The 17086-nt window shown below is 48.4% G+C and overlaps 1 protein-coding gene across 2 annotated transcripts; it reads left to right on the top strand.

Moving 5' to 3' along the window:
- Positions 1-1218: 1218 nt before the first annotated feature.
- Positions 1219-16122, top strand: KCTD15 (potassium channel tetramerization domain containing 15). Of its 2 annotated transcripts, none has more exons than XM_053449661.1 (5): positions 1219-1648; positions 5170-5342; positions 9347-9491; positions 14393-14698; positions 15564-16122. In XM_053449661.1, exons 2-5 carry the CDS (start codon positions 5179-5181, stop codon positions 15714-15716), a joined length of 768 nt encoding a protein of 255 aa, XP_053305636.1. In that variant the 5' UTR covers positions 1219-1648; positions 5170-5178; the 3' UTR covers positions 15717-16122. The 2 variants fall into 2 exon arrangements, with proteins under 2 accessions (XP_053305636.1, XP_053305635.1); XM_053449660.1 differs by having other exon boundaries at positions 5167-5342.
- Positions 16123-17086: the final 964 nt, after the last annotated feature.

The following is a 17086-nucleotide window of genomic DNA, read 5'->3' as shown; positions in this document are numbered from 1 at the left end:
CCCTCTGCTTTATACCCCGCGCCCCCTCTCCTGACACCCCGTGCCCTCTGATGACACCCCGCGCCCCGTCTGCTGACACCCCACGTCCCCTCTCCTGACACCCCGCGCCCCCTCTCCTGACACCCTGCTATCCCCTGGGGGTGGCCCGGCAGAGCGAAAGAGATTTGGTCATGGGCCAGCTCTCCAACTCTGCTGACCCGCGCGTCTAAAGAGGTTCCGCGGCACCCGGACCAACTGGGCTGGCATGTCCTGCCGGCCATATACATACATTCATGCGCACATACAGAAACAGTGGGGAGGGAGGAGTGCGTTACTGTTTACCCGGGAAGGCGAATTCCCCTGGGGGGGGCAAATCACTTCCAGCCATTCTCCACCTTTTTGATATTGTGTTTTTGTTGTTATTTTTGTTCGCTGGATTGTCACGGAGGCAGAAAAGCCGGGAAGATTGCGGCGGGGGGCTTGGAGGTAGGGGGGCCGCTGTGTGTCTGCACGGGAGATCTCTTCATGGCAGACAGCTCGGCAAGCAGTGCTCTATAATTGAAATGGCGCGTTTAGCCGGGGGCATGTGGAGAGGGCGCATTTTGCAACAGCAGAGAGCATGTCCATAGACGTCACTTAGTATTAATGACCTCCAGGAAATCTACTGCCAGACATTAGCAAAGGGGGTGAAAAGGGAACTCGGGGGAGGGAGACGGGGTATGAGGGAGGGGGAGAGGGGTATGAGAGAGGGTGAGAGGGGCATGAGGGAGGGAGAGAGGGGTATGAAGGAGGGGGTGAGGGAGAGAGAGAGAAAGGGGTATGAGGGAGGGGGTGAGGGAGAGAGAGAGGGGTATGAGAGAGGGGTATGAGAGAGGGGTATGAGGGAGGGTATGATGAAGGGAGAGAGGGGTGTGAGGGAAGAAGGAGCTGGGGAGAGTGGGAGAAGGGTGAGTGCATGCTCATTCCAGGGGGTGCTGGGGCACTTGGGGCAAAATCAGAGAGATAAAAAAAACACTGGGAGGGCTGGGATTCTATGAGAAGGGGGGCTGGGGGAGGGCAGTGTATTTTGGGGGAGGGCATTGTATTGTTTTTAGGGGGCAGTGTATTTTGGGGGGGAAGGCAGTATATTTTAGGGGAGGGCAGTGCATTTTGTTTGGGGGGGGCAGGGTATTTTGGGGGTAGAGGGGCAATAAGCTGCACTGAGGGGCATTGGGGAGGGGGTATAGAGAGGAGCTGCCACATTGTAACTTTTCCCAGCAAGTTCCTGTGTGGCAGATACGGGTAAGAGGATGGCTGAGAGTGCCCCGGGGGGTATTACATCAGACCCAATGACAATGATTCCAATCTGCTCTCCTTTCCTCTTCCCCCTGTCTCTCCCCGGCTGCAGCCACAAGCCCCGGCGATATCCGAGCCGCTATCCTGCAGCTGCTCCGGTAGGGGCTTTAAGGAGAGAGCGGGGGGCGGCCGGGGCTCTGGGATTTGCCCCCTCCTGTTGTAATTGAAAGCGGAGGATGTCATGTGGCGGCTCCGGGACATTTAACTGCAGCTGATCGGAGCCCCGCGGGCGAGAGCCGAGCAGAGCCGAGTGCGGGCTGCACACCCCCGGATACCGGCTACGGAGCCTGCCGCTCAGCTCGGGGGACACAGGGGACATCTGCCCCGGACCCAGGTGAGACTCGGTGCCCGGTCCGGGCTGCCTCTGCTGGGGGACTTGTAGGGGCGGCAGATCTGATGGAGAAGGGGCAGCGGGGTTATTAGTAGGAGCAGGAGGCTGCCGGGTGAGGGGGCTCAGGGGCAGTTGCATGCTGTAGCGCCCCGGGGGTGTCCTGGCATCATGTGCAGAGGGGGGTGCGGGCGCTGTGTTAGATCGGGGGGTAAATGCAGTTCCCCGGGGTTCTGTGGCTGCTGGTTAGGGGGGCAGTGGCAGGGAGCGGACTCTTTATTACCCCCAGACCCCCTACGCTGCGCTCGGACAAAACTTTGTGTTCGTCCCCTGCCCGGGGCAGCTCCTGGGTTACATCTGTCACCCATAGCAAGCAATGCAGCCCCATGCCGGGGCAATAGCGGGTCTGATCCAGGAAGATGCCCCCGTAGGTAAAATGATGTGTCTGTCATATACAATGTATGTATGTATATATGTGTATAACAGATGTGTGTGTGTGTGTGTGTGTGTATAAATATATATATACCTATAATATAAACACACATATAATATATATATATTATCTATATACACATATACACATATTATATATATATATATATATATATATACACACATATAACATATACACATATATAATACACACACACATAATATATACACATATATAATACATACACATAATATATATATATATATATATATATATATACACACACATAATATATACACATATGTAATATATACACACATATATATAATATACACATATATAATATATACCCAAGCCCAAGAGCAGCTAGCTTTATGCTCAAAGCTCATCTTATGATCGCATGTGCCTGTTTATTTATGTATGTATGTATGTGTGTGTATGTGTGTGTATGTATGTATGTGTTTGTGTGTGTATATACACACACAGCTAGCTATAATAGACTTTACACGGGGACCCCAACTCTACACACAATAACCAGTGATCTGATCCTCTTGTACCCCTTTGCCGTGTGCTGCCCACCCTGTGGATCTCGGAGGGTTAACAGCCCTGCATAGCAAAGTTCTACTATATCAAACCTGCGCCGTGCAGGCACTGCGACGGTTAAAGTCCCATTTCTCTCTTATTTTACATGTTTTGCGGGGTCCGTGTACCGGGTGAAGCCCCCGATCTGCCCGTCTCGCTGCGACGTCTCGCCCCCGGATTCTTTTTTAAATCTTTTGTCGGTCCCAAAATCTGCCTTTCCTGCGTGATCCTAACAACCTTTAACCCCCGCTGTCCCGGCCCTGCGTACAGCGCGTTCTTGGGTTGGCTCCATAAACAGCAGTATCGGTTACCAGGCCCCGGAGCCGTGAGCGGAGGTGGAGAGGCATTATTCCTCCCCGAACTTCTCGGGCTTTTTTGAAGTTTCTTTTTGTTGTTTTTGCGGGATCTGAAGGTTTTGCCGCTCCGCTCGTGACTTAAACTCCTATTCCTTTGTGCAGAAAACAAAAAAAAAAAAAGGCACCACCCTGGTGAAGAACCCCAGACTTTCAACATTCTTTGCTTTAAGGCAAATGCCCCGGAGCGAGCGCTCAATGGACTTCTTCCAACTGCCTCCCGTTTACCTTTTATGGGTAAATTACCAGCTCCTCGCAGAGGCGGCTTCACGCAGGAGTCATTTCCCGAGTCACCTCGAGCGGCAGCCGCAATCGCTGCTTTAATCACCCCGGAGAGGAGAGCGGCTGCGATCACGATGGGGCGCGGAGTCATTGTGTGTGTAAATGAGCGTGCCGCTCTGATCGCTTCCCGTTACACGGGCAAACGGCTTTTACTCCGCAGAGGCAGGGGAGGTAATGCGGCTCCGAAAGAACGCCGTGCGCCGGGGAGAGGGGGGCAAAAAAAAGAAGAAGCGGGGTTCCTGTGTAATTCGGGGCTCCTGCCGCAAACGCTTTCCTTTTACGCAGTTACAGATGGGGATTCTCTTCCGTAGAATGCATTCGGTTTATTGGGTTTAACCCCGCGTGTGCCGCCAGACCCCGCAGCGCCCCGCGGCCCGATCAGCGCCCGCGTTTAATCCGTCTCTGAGCGGCGTCTGAATCTTTCTAGGAATCCAGAATTTTTTCATTTTACTCAAAGACCCCCAACTAGCGTAAAAAGCACCGGACAGAAGTTCGATGATGCTGTTACTATGGCTACGGCTTTGAGACCACTTGGGTCTCTTGTTCAGGCATCATTGAAGAGACTTGGGGTAGTCGTGTCACCTGTTACTCTTCAGTCCGCCGGTAAAGATGTCGTGTTTTGGGAATCTTCTCTTTTTCTCTCTCCGGCCAGCATGCGATAAAAGAGATAAAGCAACGTAATACCAAAAAGGGGCGACCCCAAGGGGGGCTTCTGGGGTCTGTATCCGGTCTTAGAACCCCGCAGGTGCAGCCGCAAGCTACACGCGCTGCATGTGTTAGTATGTTGGCGTGTGCATTACACGCGTGCAGTGATTTGGGGTCTACATGTTTTAGAATAATCCGTGTATCTATTACACGTCACGTAAGGTGAGATTTCTTTTTTGCATTTTGCGGTGATTTGATTGTCGCGATCAGTGAAATACACATCAGCGAGACGCGCGTCCGGATACTTCCGGATACTTCAATGTAAGATGGAATCGCAGGCAACAGGTAGACGCATGGCCCCCCCTGCCGCCGCCAAACTGGGCTACGCTTTCGCGTGTCTCATAACGCGGGGCGTCCACGTATTCCGCTAGGCGAGGCGCTTCAGGAAAATTACCCCTAACTAATTGGCCGTGAAGCTGTGTAACGCGGCGGGGTGAATAATGAATATTATGCCGGGCGTACCGGATTTAATGTCCCCCCGCCGCGTTCCGCGCACTAAGCAGAGTTTTTAAAAGTTTTCCTCGTCTGTAGAGGAGGGTCGTTCGGGGCTCGATTAGCATCAGAAGCAAAGTCCTGCTAGAGATGGGCAGACGGTAGCGGTGGCAGCGGCCGGGTACGTGGCGGCGGGGGCCGGTGGTGCGAGGGGCGCGCGTGGAGCCGCGTGTTATGTCTTCCCGCAGGTGAGTGAAGGTAGCGGGAAGACATTACTGTAAACGGATTGATGTGAAAGCCCCGGGTAGCGAGGAAGTCACTAATTTAGAGGTGTCTCGTTATTGAGACAAACTTGCAAAAGCCCCCGAATCCCAATTCACAAATTGGTTATTCGTTTGTCGGGGGGGATATTTCACTTCCAACACGTAAGCCCACGACCTTTAATTAGAACGTCGTCGCAGTTTGTTCCGTGCCCCTTGAGGCTGACACCTTGAGAAGAAGAGAGAAAAAAAACCTGTTCTGGGTTCCTTATTGCTAATAAGCATCTCCCTCCTACCCTCTGGTCTTCTCCGCAGAATCCCGCGAATAGCCTTAATTGCGGCGGAGGCAATAATTTGTTGCTGAATATATGATCAGGCAGACGCGGGAACGATCTGATGAGATGTATGATCGTCTCACCATCGGATAATCAGCCTCCGCGCTAAACCAAGCCTCTTCTTCTTGTCTTTCACCTCCAGCAGGCAAGCAGCATGTCTCGGCTGTCGCTGACTCGCTCGCCCGTCTCTCCGCTGGCTTCCCAAGGAATACCTCTCCCGGCGCAGCTCACCAAGTCCAACGCGCCGGTGCACATCGATGTGGGGGGCCACATGTACACGAGCAGCTTGGCCACCCTCACCAAATACCCCGACTCCAGGTAAGAAACCCCTCGCTTGACTTGCCGCGTGTTTGGTTTATCGATATCGAAAGAATATTTGCATTGAAAACGCAGGGATTTGGGATCAACCGAAGCCTTTCGCGGGACCATAACGACTTTACCCGATCCGGTTTAAAGTATTTCTCGTTCGCGCAGAGTCCAAGCGGCCGGCAGCCGGCTGAATTCTTCTACCGGAAGGGAACCGATGATGTCACAATTAATATATACATATCCCATTCACCGGCCGAAGATCCGGCAGGGACTTAACTCTGGCAGAGTTTGGACTCGTTTGCCTCCTTCCCTGATACGAGTGATATTGGGAAGTGATTGCATAGAATATATCCTGTATATATATATATATATTTATACCGTATATTTATATATATATTGTACCGTATATTTATATATATATTTATACCGTATATTTATATATATTTATACCGTATATTTATATATATTTATACCGTTTATTTATATATATTGTACCGTATATTTATATATATTGTGCCATATATTTATACCGTATATTTATATATATATATATATATATATATATCGTACCGTATATTTATATTTATATATATATATATTTATATGTATATATTTATACCATATATTTATATATATTTATACCGTATATTTATATTTATTTATACCGTATATTTATATATTTGTACCGTATATTTACATATAAATATTGTACCATATATTTATATATATATATTTATACCATATATTTATATATATATTTATACCGTATATTTATATATAGAGAGGAGCCGGAGTATCGGGAGGGATAGAGACGCTCGGTGACTTGTTACAGGGCAGCTGATCGCCCGTCCCCTGACTTCGTTTATTACGCCAGGCATGATTATTAAGCGTGTGCCTCTCATGGTCCCCGAAGGGTTAAGCCTCGTCATTTCGTCCCCTAATTAGAAGCCGTCTGTATTATGGCGACATGCCGCTGACACACCTATACACACGCTTATAATAAATCCAGAGTGCCGGGGGGTAGAAGGGCTGCTGGAGTCCGCAGTCGCTCAAGTTAAACTTTAACAGAACCGGTCTGTCGTCCTGCGAGGTCATTTGTTGTCCCAAAAACACATTCTTGCCTTTTTTACTGAGTCTGCTAATTTGTAGCATTTCTAGGTTTGTTTGTTTTTCTTGTAACCTTTTGTGGAAACGAGTATTTTATGAACCCCAAAATATTCTGTGAATCCATCGCTGTTCTGCTCGGCGGGTGCTTGGCAGAGGCTTCCGCACGTTTCTCATTAACTATTTAAATGCTCGCAGTGTTCTAGTTTGGGGGGGGGGGGTTAACATATTTGGCACCGATTTCCTGCTTTATTGTTAAACTTAGCATAGTTTAAAACTAATATGAATGATTTTGGAGAGGTGTAGTTTTGGTGGGCCCCGGGTCATGTATATTGTATAATTATTACTTTGTTACTTTGCTCTGTATCGGGTCCACTAGCTAAAGAACAGACAGTGACGCAAGTGAATATATTTGCGAGCGGTCAATTGGACCAGTCCATTGGTTGCCATGGTGATAAGAACACTTTTAAAAACTTTGTGCCGGAATAGCTTTCTTTCTGTAGCCTGCAGACTCCGTTCCTGATATATATATATATAGTGGGGGTTTTACATAGGGGTCTTCGCCTATATATTTTTAAATGTCCCCAAATGGGTTTAGGAGGACCGCGGCATCCCCCCAACTCCGCGATCGGACGTCTTTAGGTGAAGTTAGGGATCAGCACGACGGAACATTTGAGGAGCCGTGGCTACCTGTTTACAGCCATCGACCTGGGGTGACCCTCCGGCAGATCAGTCTCCGGACCCCCTTACTTTATCAGCCCAAATCCCACGATTAACCCAAAATCGCTTTGTACGGCTTATACTCATTTTCGGTGTTTTTGTTGCCGCTTATTCAAAGACTGTTGGGTCTGATCCACTAAATGGTGAGCTGTTTGCATTCAATCGTCATTATGAAGGGACAGTCACAGCAGCGCTCTACGTGAATAGCAAGTCCCATCTAAACCCAACTCACTCTGCAGTGAATCAGCCCCCAAACTACCCTGCCGTATCCCTACCTGCCACAGCTTTAATGAATAGCGCCAAAACAAAGCGTTCCCTTTAGGGTCCTGGTATAAGTGACAGCCCCCATGCTTATTGATCTAAGTAGCGCAAACATATTCCGCAGCGCTGTACAATGGAGTTCGGGTCCTTCCCGTACAAAGCTCCTGGTATGTCTGGTAATGAACGTTCCTACCGCTGACATCTCACAACCTTTTCAAATCCTGTCTTCTCTATAGAAACCTGGAGGCATTCATGCTAAGAGGTAATTATTCCTCCCCTGGATCCCCCAGCCTGCCTCCTTGTAGAGTTAAATATTAATTTCAGAGGACATATATTAGAGGGGAAAAAGTATGAGAAATGAACGTTTCTAGCCAGTTAACAACTCATTGTGCAAAAAAGGCAGAACGACCAAAGACCGCCACGAAAAGCCCAAGAAAAGGTCGCAGAGACCACCGGGGTCTCTAATGGTCTGTCGTGCGCGTTCCTCCTGCGGTCAGCGAGGGCAGCGCATGTTCGGGGCAGGAATGTTTAAACATTCCGAGGTTATGCACAGAAAGTATGAAAAGTGGTCCAATCATCAGGAATATTTCATCGGTTGCTAGGCAACAAGATCACATTTCAAACTTTGCATCAGCATCACTTTCCTCCCCAGTTCCGTGTAAATGTCTTTTATTATTAGTGAAGAGGGGGGAGTGGAGGGGGAGGGCACTTTAGTGGTGGGGGGCTCTGACGTTTCAATGATCATATATATATATATATACACGCTGTATATACTGTGTGTGTGTATATATATATATATATACTGTATACATACACTGTATATACTGCATTTGTGTATATATATATATATAAATATACTGTATATATACACGCTGTATAAACTGAGTGTGTGTGTGTATATATATATACACCGTATATACTGTGTATATACTGTGTATTATTATATTATAATTATTATTATTATATTATTATTACATATACACATTTCTGGGTTATGCACGCGCGGGGCGGGCGTCCGTCCTTGTGAACGGTGCACGAGATGTTCTGGAAGCGTCACACGGAGCTCTGTGGATTGCATAGACGGCGGCAGAAGCTCCGCCGGGGGCTCCATGAGATTGAGGGCCGGGGGCCGTTGACCTAGCGCTGCAGCTGCAGCTTGTGCACGTTGGCTGGGGAAGAAGCCGTGTGCGAGAAGGAGGGGGAGGCATCTACACAATGCAATAACCCTTTAGAGGCCAGAGGGGGGTTAACGTGTTGCTTGCCCCTTGGCCATTAGGAGGTTAAACGTGATGTTAAATTGTACATCAGAGTTTCTCGGTTTCATGTTCTGTGTTCCCTGTTTGTTGCCTTTAGAATGTTTCGTTTAAGGGGGGGGTCTGTCTCAGTCACGTCTGGAGGGACTCTTACTGCATACGAGCGCATGTGTTTGGCACCGTGTCCGATTAACCCATTGGAGTGCCATAGGGGTCAAGGACAGGAGGCCGACCCCATGCGCTGGAGCCTAATCTTCAACATTGCCGTGTGTTTAGCATGTGCAAAGGAACACTGACGGTTAAAACCCGTATAGAATTACATGACATTACTTCATACATGTTAAAATTAATACATTCACAGGGATAAGCTCGCCAGCGGGACCCCCGTTACCTGATGTGTCGAGTCAGACCCTTTAAACGTACACACTGTAATAATAATAATAATAAATAATGATAATAATGATAATAATGGAGAGATATCGGCTGCATTCTGTAAATGCTACAAAGTCTCGTCACCTGCAGGAGATGCGTTTATTGCGGGTATAGTTTTAGCATAATAATAATAAAAATAATAATAATAATAATAATAAATATAAATAATAATACATACATTATAATAAATAATAATAATAACAACAACAACCCGGCGCGTTCTCTCTCTTTTCTTCTTTTCAGAATAAGCCGGCTGTTTAACGGCACGGAACCCATCGTCTTGGACAGTTTGAAACAACATTATTTCATCGATCGAGACGGGGAGATTTTCCGGTACATTTTAAGCTTTCTACGGACTTCCAAGCTGCTTCTCCCCGAGGACTTCAAGGTAAGAGGGTGAAAGGCAGCGCGTGCCCCCCCAGGGGCAAAATCGCATGTTGACTTATTCCTCCCCGCCTATAGGGAGCAACCCTTGTGCAACGCGGTGAAATTGTTGCAGCCGCCGTGCCGTCTAACACAATGTTCCCGCCAACTCGCTCCACTTGTACCACTTAACGACCGACGTGCTTTACGCGGGGGATTTGTGGAACCGGTGGTCACTCGTGTTGGGGGATTATTTGGTGGCAGTCACCGCGACCGTTATTCAGGTTTAGTCTGTTAGGGCGTCACGCAGGACTCTGGATACGTCTTTGATAAGTTCCGTCTATTGTCTGAGACGTCTGGGATGCTGCCGGTGCTCTCCAGAACCCGTGCCAGAGACGTGGGGTAATACCCTAGCTTTACCCCGTTGAGTACGTTATCCAACATAAGCGTGCGCGTTTCATAACAAAAGGGGGAAGCGTTTCTTCTCTGTGCTCATCACTTCCTGCTCAGCAATGGCTCAATGTGCAGACAGAAACCCCGTCCCCCAACGCAGCAGGAAACATTCTCCGGGAATCTAGCGGTCCTAGCGGTACAGCACAGCTCCGGACTCTCCTTAGTTATGCTATAGAGGACGAATACGCTGAATGTTTCCATCGTAACGTCAGTCAGAGGAAGCTACAGAATTGTGCAGAGAAGATAAATATAGTGTTTATGGTTTTTCTAATTAGCAAACGCGGCAGAGAGTGTAAACGGCGGGCCGGGCCGACTCTTCACGCCCCGCGCTCCACGTTCCAGAAATCATTAGAGAGGGTTGGTGAATATTCATTAGATTTCACCTTTTGTTTAATCTCACGGGATCGCAGCCTTTGGGGGGTTTAATGACTTGGATTTCGCTCGCGTTGTGAATGTTGCAGAAAGTTTGCCGTCGTTACAGATTAAAGTTACTGACGGGTCCCCAAAAACCTCACGTGAAACATTTCCGCCCCTCTATAGAAACATCGGCCCCATTCGGCTCTATTAACCGGTTACTATAAAGTATCCCGTTGGATAATTAAAGTGTCAGCTCTTCTTCTTCTTTATTTAAATGATTATATATGTTTTTACATATGATAAAGTAACTCAAAATGCAACAACTAGTTATGAGAAACGCTCTCATCTTGGGGTTCCCACGTGGGGTTCCCGGGGGGCCGGGGGAAGCCATTGTCTCTTTCAGCGCATGTTCTGGGATACGGATCAGGAGAGAGCGGAGAGAGAGCGGAGAGGCAAATGTTCCCCACCTGGTTCAAAAAACTGACATCATTTCCAATATTAGAATCCGTGGAAACGTTTCCATCCCGGTTCCGCAGCGTCACAGAATGCTCTTTCATGCCCGGGACGCTGGGGCTCTCAGCTATAGTTTGCCCTTAAGGGTCTGATTTGCTGCCTAATCAGCACCAGCCGCCCGTCTTTATTTACAGATACAGATTTCAGGCTATTTTCCTACGTTGTGACCGTCTCGTGCTGTGATTCAGGTAAAGCCATGGCCTAGGGGCACATGAATGAATAAATCCAGATCAAGGCTGAACCCCATTCACTGCCCAGCCCCGTATATAGGGCTCCATCCCTGTCCGTCTGGGAAAAACGTCCCCCCTCCACCCCGCAGACGGCTGAGCATTTTCACGGCCAAGAGTCAGCATTACGGCGGGATTTTCCTGTGATCTCTCGTAATAACCCAGGGCCTTTCTTAACCTTTGATGTGTCACGTGGAGCAGGGCTGGCAAAATAAAATATAAAGACACCGCCTGAAATTGGTTACCATCAAGATGGCGCCTGGGGGTTATTCATTTTAATAGAAACACACTCAGGCATACCCAAAACCTGAAAGAAATGGAGGATGGAGCCGTGATGCACGCGGGCGGCACGCGGGTTTAGCAGAGGGCTGACAGGTGTTTGGGAAACAACTGCAAATTCCTACATAATGGAAAATGTATTTAGCACGACTCTGATCTTACAGCGGATACAGTGCTTGTAATGTACTGTGCATTATATACACACATATACCCCATATACATATATACCCCCATATACACATATACCTCCATATACACACATATACCCCCATATACACACATCTTCCCTGTAATACACACACATACCCCCATATATACACATATACCCCCATATACACACATATACCCCTTAATATACACATATACCTCCATATACACACACACATACCCCCATATACACACATATACCCCTATACACACATATACCTCTTAATACACACACATATACCCCCATATACACACATCTACCCTGTAATACACACACATACCCCCATATATACACATATACCCCTTAATACACACATATACCCACATATACCCCCATATACACACATATACCCCCATATACACACATATACCCCCATATACACACATATACCCCCATATACACATACCCCCATATACACACATATACAGTACCCTTACCCTCACATTTGCATACAAACACCTTCAAAACACAAACTCTCTCCATTCTCCTCTTTTCTTCTTTTCATCTCATTATCTCTTCTCTTTCTCTCACATGCTCCCTCGCGGTGAGCACATCTTGAGTGTTGAGGGCAGAGATATGATGTCATATCCTAGCTCTCAGCATCAATCGCCGGCACTCAATTTGGGCTGGTTAGACGGAGATCCATATTCACTACAACAGCGCTGCTCCTCCAGATGCGTGCCGTCCATTCCCTCTATGGAGAGAGCCGCCCGGGGCGACACAAACCGGTGCCTGTGTTATGTCTTTCAGTAGCATAATGTGCTGTTTGTCTGTATAAGGAGTTGTGATGTCATCAGTAGAGTATTACCCAGTCTGGAGTTCTGGAGAGGTTTTGGGAAGAGAGTAATTCGGTTTCCCGGAGGCAGGGCTGGGAAGGCGGATAATCGCGTCTGGATTCCTCCATTTCATATTTGAACCGTGTCTAATTTTCTTATTTGTGGTTTCATTTCCAGGTGAGGCGATTTCAGTTTTATATATTCATAAAAAAGTTTTATACTGAGAGTGGAAATTTAGGCACGTAAGCGCTGCTTCTTAAATGTTTAATAATGAGTGTCAGGGAACATTACGTGCCTCTCAGAACTATGGAAACACCGTGCATGTTAATGTTTCCGCCGTGTCCCGAGACAGTGATATCATTCAGCCTCCTTTATTCCGTAAGACGTCTGCGACAACTTCACGTGAGGCTTTCATTAAAACGCCCGTCACAAGCATCACCCCAAAAACCAACCAAACCCTTCCACTGCGAGAACAGATATTTACCCTCCCGCCGACGGCTGGCGCCACGAGATAACAGTATGGAATAGGTGCCACAATCGGCCATTACCAAAAAAGGGACCTTTTCCCTTTAATCGCTCAGTCCGTTTTAAAACTTTACAAGTCTTGCCGTTCATCCAGATGTAGTCCTGTTTGTGCGCGATGATTTTGGTCTTCTGCGTGACCCAGTTGCCCTCCGGCTAGCATTCTCTTGTAGAATCTTCATGGCTGTTGAGTTGTCCAGGTCCTGATGCCGCAGACACTGCCACCACCCTGCTTGACTGTAGATATGATGTTATGAATGTGAAATGCAGTATTTGCTCTTCACTAAGCTTTACGGGGCCAACGTCTCCCAGTGTTACCCGTCTCTGCGTAGAGATTGCCAAGTGCCATTTATGTCTTAGAGAGCTGTGATTTCCGTCATTAATCGTTTTCCCGGTGTCCTTCTGATGGTTGCGTCATGGACACTGGCTTTAGATGATGGACGCCTGCGATTGCCTGGCTGACGTTCTCTGGTCCTGTGGGGATAATTTTGCCCCTTGATCTTTGGTTCGGTGGGTCCCCAGAGCCTCAGCGGCGGCCGCCTATCTCTTTCCAGGCTGATCCGCATCAACAGCCAGGACTTCAGGAAAGTCTTTTGCTGAAAACTCTCTCATTAGTCAGATTAGTCAGTTAGACATCGGGCAGAATCGGGACGTCACAGCAGTATTTTTGCATTTTGATTGATTCCCTGGCACATCACACACATGAACCAAACATCACCCCAGCAAACCCCAAAATAATCTACAAACTATGCAACAATACGGAGAATCAGCACTGGTCCCTCCGGTCACTGTAGCCCATACGTTCTAAGTCCCTCCGGTTATCTGCATGCACATTATGTTCTTGAACAGTCTGCAGTAAACGGGGATGTAAACGGGCATGAAACCTGATAGAACTCTCTGTCGCTTTACTGCGGAATGCTGTGAAAGCTACGGGTTTTGGGGCAGCGAATCAGGCGTTGTTGTTGTTGTAATTATTATTAAGTTATAAAAAAGAGATTTGTTGCCTATGAACCCCACAGTGATCTCCTCCCTCCACCAGCGACATCAATGCGTGGAAACCCTACCTTATCCGCCGTGCGAGAGATGAGAGTTTTCTGATACAATGTTGCTCGTAAAATCCCACACCGGCTATAGATAGAAAGTACGTGCGGAGTCAGATCTCCGCGTGAGCGGTCACAGCGAGCGGGACGCAGCCAGGGCTACCCCGTACCGGATGATGATGGACCTGAAAGAACAGAGAAACAACAAATCCGATCAGTCAGATAATTGTATCCTTGGCCAGACGGTTATATATTGTGATGCCGTTACATGTACAGCGCTGTATACACTCCTAGAAAACAGATCATCCCCTCTGAGGTCCTGAAGGGAAACGCCGATACACTCCGTCCGGGAACATAATAGAAAACACTGCCTTAGAATTGTCTGACTTAAATGTACGGCGCCAATTATCACCCGCGTCTTATAATTACAATCACATCACCCTCTCTACAGCCCGAACGGTGGGAAGCGCGCGCACGTTCACTCCCGTACCCTCTTCTAACAGCCCATATATATATATATATATAGAGTAACGGCTTCTTTCACCTTCTAGGAGTTCAGCCTCTTATATGAAGAAGCCAAGTATTACCAGCTCCATCCCATGGTCAAGGAGCTGGAGCGGTGGAAGCAGGACAAGGAGCACCGGAAGCACTTCCAGCCGTGCGACTGTCTGGTTGTGCGAGTGACCCCCGACCTCGGAGAGCGGATCGCGCTGAGCGGGGAGAAGGCGTTAATAGAAGAGATCTTTCCGGAAACCGGAGATGTCATGTGTAACTCCGTAAACGCCGGATGGAACCAGGACCCTACCCACGTCATTCGGTTTCCACTCAACGGCTACTGCAGGTTAAACTCCGTCCAGGTAAGAGACGCGACGTTACTGCTCATTCATGCGCACAATCTCCTGCAATTATCACCCAATCCAATGCTCCATTCAGTTGCTATGGTGAGATGAACATTTGCTCTAAAAGGTCTTTTTTTACATTACGCCAAAGAGTCCAGAGAGCACAAAGCGGTTTTCTCCCGTGGCCCGGCGCGGTTTTCCCCCGTGGCCCGGTGCGGTTTTCCCCCGTGGCCCGGTGCGGTTTTCTCCCGTGGCCCGGCGCGGGTCCCTTTTGGGGTCGCCTACGATCACAGACGGGAAATACTTGGTTGTAATCTGTTTCTGCGCTGCTTGTTTAGTAAACGCTTGTTTTTGCGAGGCCCTTATTGCCGTTAAGCAGCTGCGTGCCCGATGACATCACAAGAACATTTATTGGGTTCATTCCTCACCACAATGGGGTCTTCTAATCAATGCTCGGACCCTAAGGTGCTTGGAATGGACGCCTCCGGCGCGTAACGCAGAGCTCCGAAAACACCATAAAAATCTTCTAAGAACGCAACAATGTAGAAATGCATAATTTATGTGTTTCTCATAATTAAATGATGCTGCCTGCCGGGAGGACTAAAAAATGATCTATTAGAAAAAGAAAAGGTCTGTAGAAATGACTTAGTTGGGTGGCGTTCGCGGGGTTAAATTGTAAATTCCCGTTCCTGCTCAGGTACGGCAGGAAATCAATAATAATAATTTCGGTGCCCCCCCTGTCAGTCGGAGTATTACTATTAGTACTAATAGTGTTATCTATATGCCGGCTAGTGATCTGGCTCTCTCAATGTATACATGGCATTTTATTCCTCCCCGGATTACCAGTCTGGATTAACTCATCGCATTCTCTTCCCGCTGACAGGTCCTCGAGAGACTGTTCCAGAAGGGGTTTCACGTGGCTGCTTCGTGCGGCGGCGGAGTCGACTCCTCGCAGTTTAGTGAATATGTTCTGTGCAGAGAGGACAGGCGAGTCCAGCCCAACATGATGAGGATAAAACAGGAGCCCCTGGACTGACGCGGCGCGCGCCGACTCTAACCAGACGGGGGAGTCCGCGACGTAACACCGCCAACATCCGCTAACCAGTATTAAGACTTTCCGGCGCCGCGCAGGAGGACCAGCCTCTCCCGGCGAGCACTGACATTCCCACTGCCGCGGCCGTCCCGTCCCGCGTCGGATCACAACCAGTGACGGCCCCCCGGGGACCTGCGCAAGATTTACAGCCAATTCCGCGGACTTTTTTAGGACTTTTTAGGACTTCAGGACTTTCCTGCAGGGATTTGGTATTAGGCATACAAAGCTTTTTCCCCATCATGCACGGCAGTGAGGACAGCGAAGACATAATAATGGCGGCCGGGCGAATGGTCCCGAGTACCAGGGAACTGACCCGTGACAACCTTATCGGCATCCCAGACATGACTCCAGTGTCTCTTATCACTGCCGGCGCGGCGGTTTGAAATATCTCGGCGGCTTTTTCGGCTAGTTTGTTGCTGAAGTAGCCGGGGGACCCAACGCAGCACAAGCAGCAGCACAGATAATTGTGAACATATTGAATGTCGCTACTTTGTTACCCCCCCGATTGTTTCCCTCGTTTCATTGGGCGTTGAAAGCTAAGGAAAGTATGGACGTGGTCTGTGGAAGCGTGTAGTAAACGTGTCCCATCACCGCGCTAAAGCTTCAAGGACTCTTTCTAGAGAGAGAGCGAGAGGTACACGTACTGCACCCCAAACTGTACATCGTATCCCCGTCCTTCAGAGAACGGGTGAAGTTATAACCCCCGCAAAGTGTCTGCCCCCGAGGGCAGAATACATCCCTAAATAACCGCGGTTACCATCTGTACGTTAACGCGATGCCCACCTTACAAATATAACAGAACATGGAATCTCCCGCTGGCCAACGGGGCGCTTTAAAGATGCCGTTCCACTTGTTTTGCTGAATGTGACAATGTAACTAAACGGAGCGTGAGAAACGGCATTCCTCGCCTTCCTTTCTACGCGGGTTTTATGCGATAAAATAAGATAAAATCTGCCGAGCGTTACGGAGAAAAGAGCTAACGTCGTGTCCAAGTGGAACTGCATCTTTAAGGTGCGGCACGTGTTAATGTGTATTATTTTAGTTTGTAACGTCTGGCTACCAGACCCACTCGCAGTAAAATAAGCAAGAAGAAGTCCGTGTTCGGGCCTTGGTGTCCTGAGGAGCTATGCTGCGATCAGTGAGCTGGTTTTCGGTGCAGCTGAACGCGGCTGTCGGCCCGAGACGCTGCGGCAGGTTTCGTTGCAGGTGTCAGGGTATAAATAGCTTCCTGCTAAATCCTGTCTGCTTGAACGTGTTTTAGGTCCCTGATCTCGGTGTTAATCACGACACGCGAGTCACGCGCACATACGCAC

The sequence above is a fragment of the Spea bombifrons genome, chromosome 10, assembly GCF_027358695.1.
Source record: "Spea bombifrons isolate aSpeBom1 chromosome 10, aSpeBom1.2.pri, whole genome shotgun sequence".
Taxonomy (NCBI): domain Eukaryota; kingdom Metazoa; phylum Chordata; class Amphibia; order Anura; family Pelobatidae; genus Spea; species Spea bombifrons.
Note: the sequence above shows the minus strand (reverse complement) of the source record. Positions and strands in the feature narration are given on the sequence as shown.

Coding starts and splice junctions, on each gene's coding strand:
- KCTD15 (XM_053449661.1), top strand. CDS start 5,179: ATGTCTCGGCTGTCGCTGACTCGCTCGCCCGTCTCTCCGCTGGCTTCC. Junction 9,492..14,392: donor TTCTCCCCGAGGACTTCAAG/GTAAGAGGGTGA, acceptor TTCACCTTCTAG/GAGTTCAGCCTCTTATATGA. Junction 14,699..15,563: donor GCAGGTTAAACTCCGTCCAG/GTAAGAGACGCG, acceptor TCCCGCTGACAG/GTCCTCGAGAGACTGTTCCA.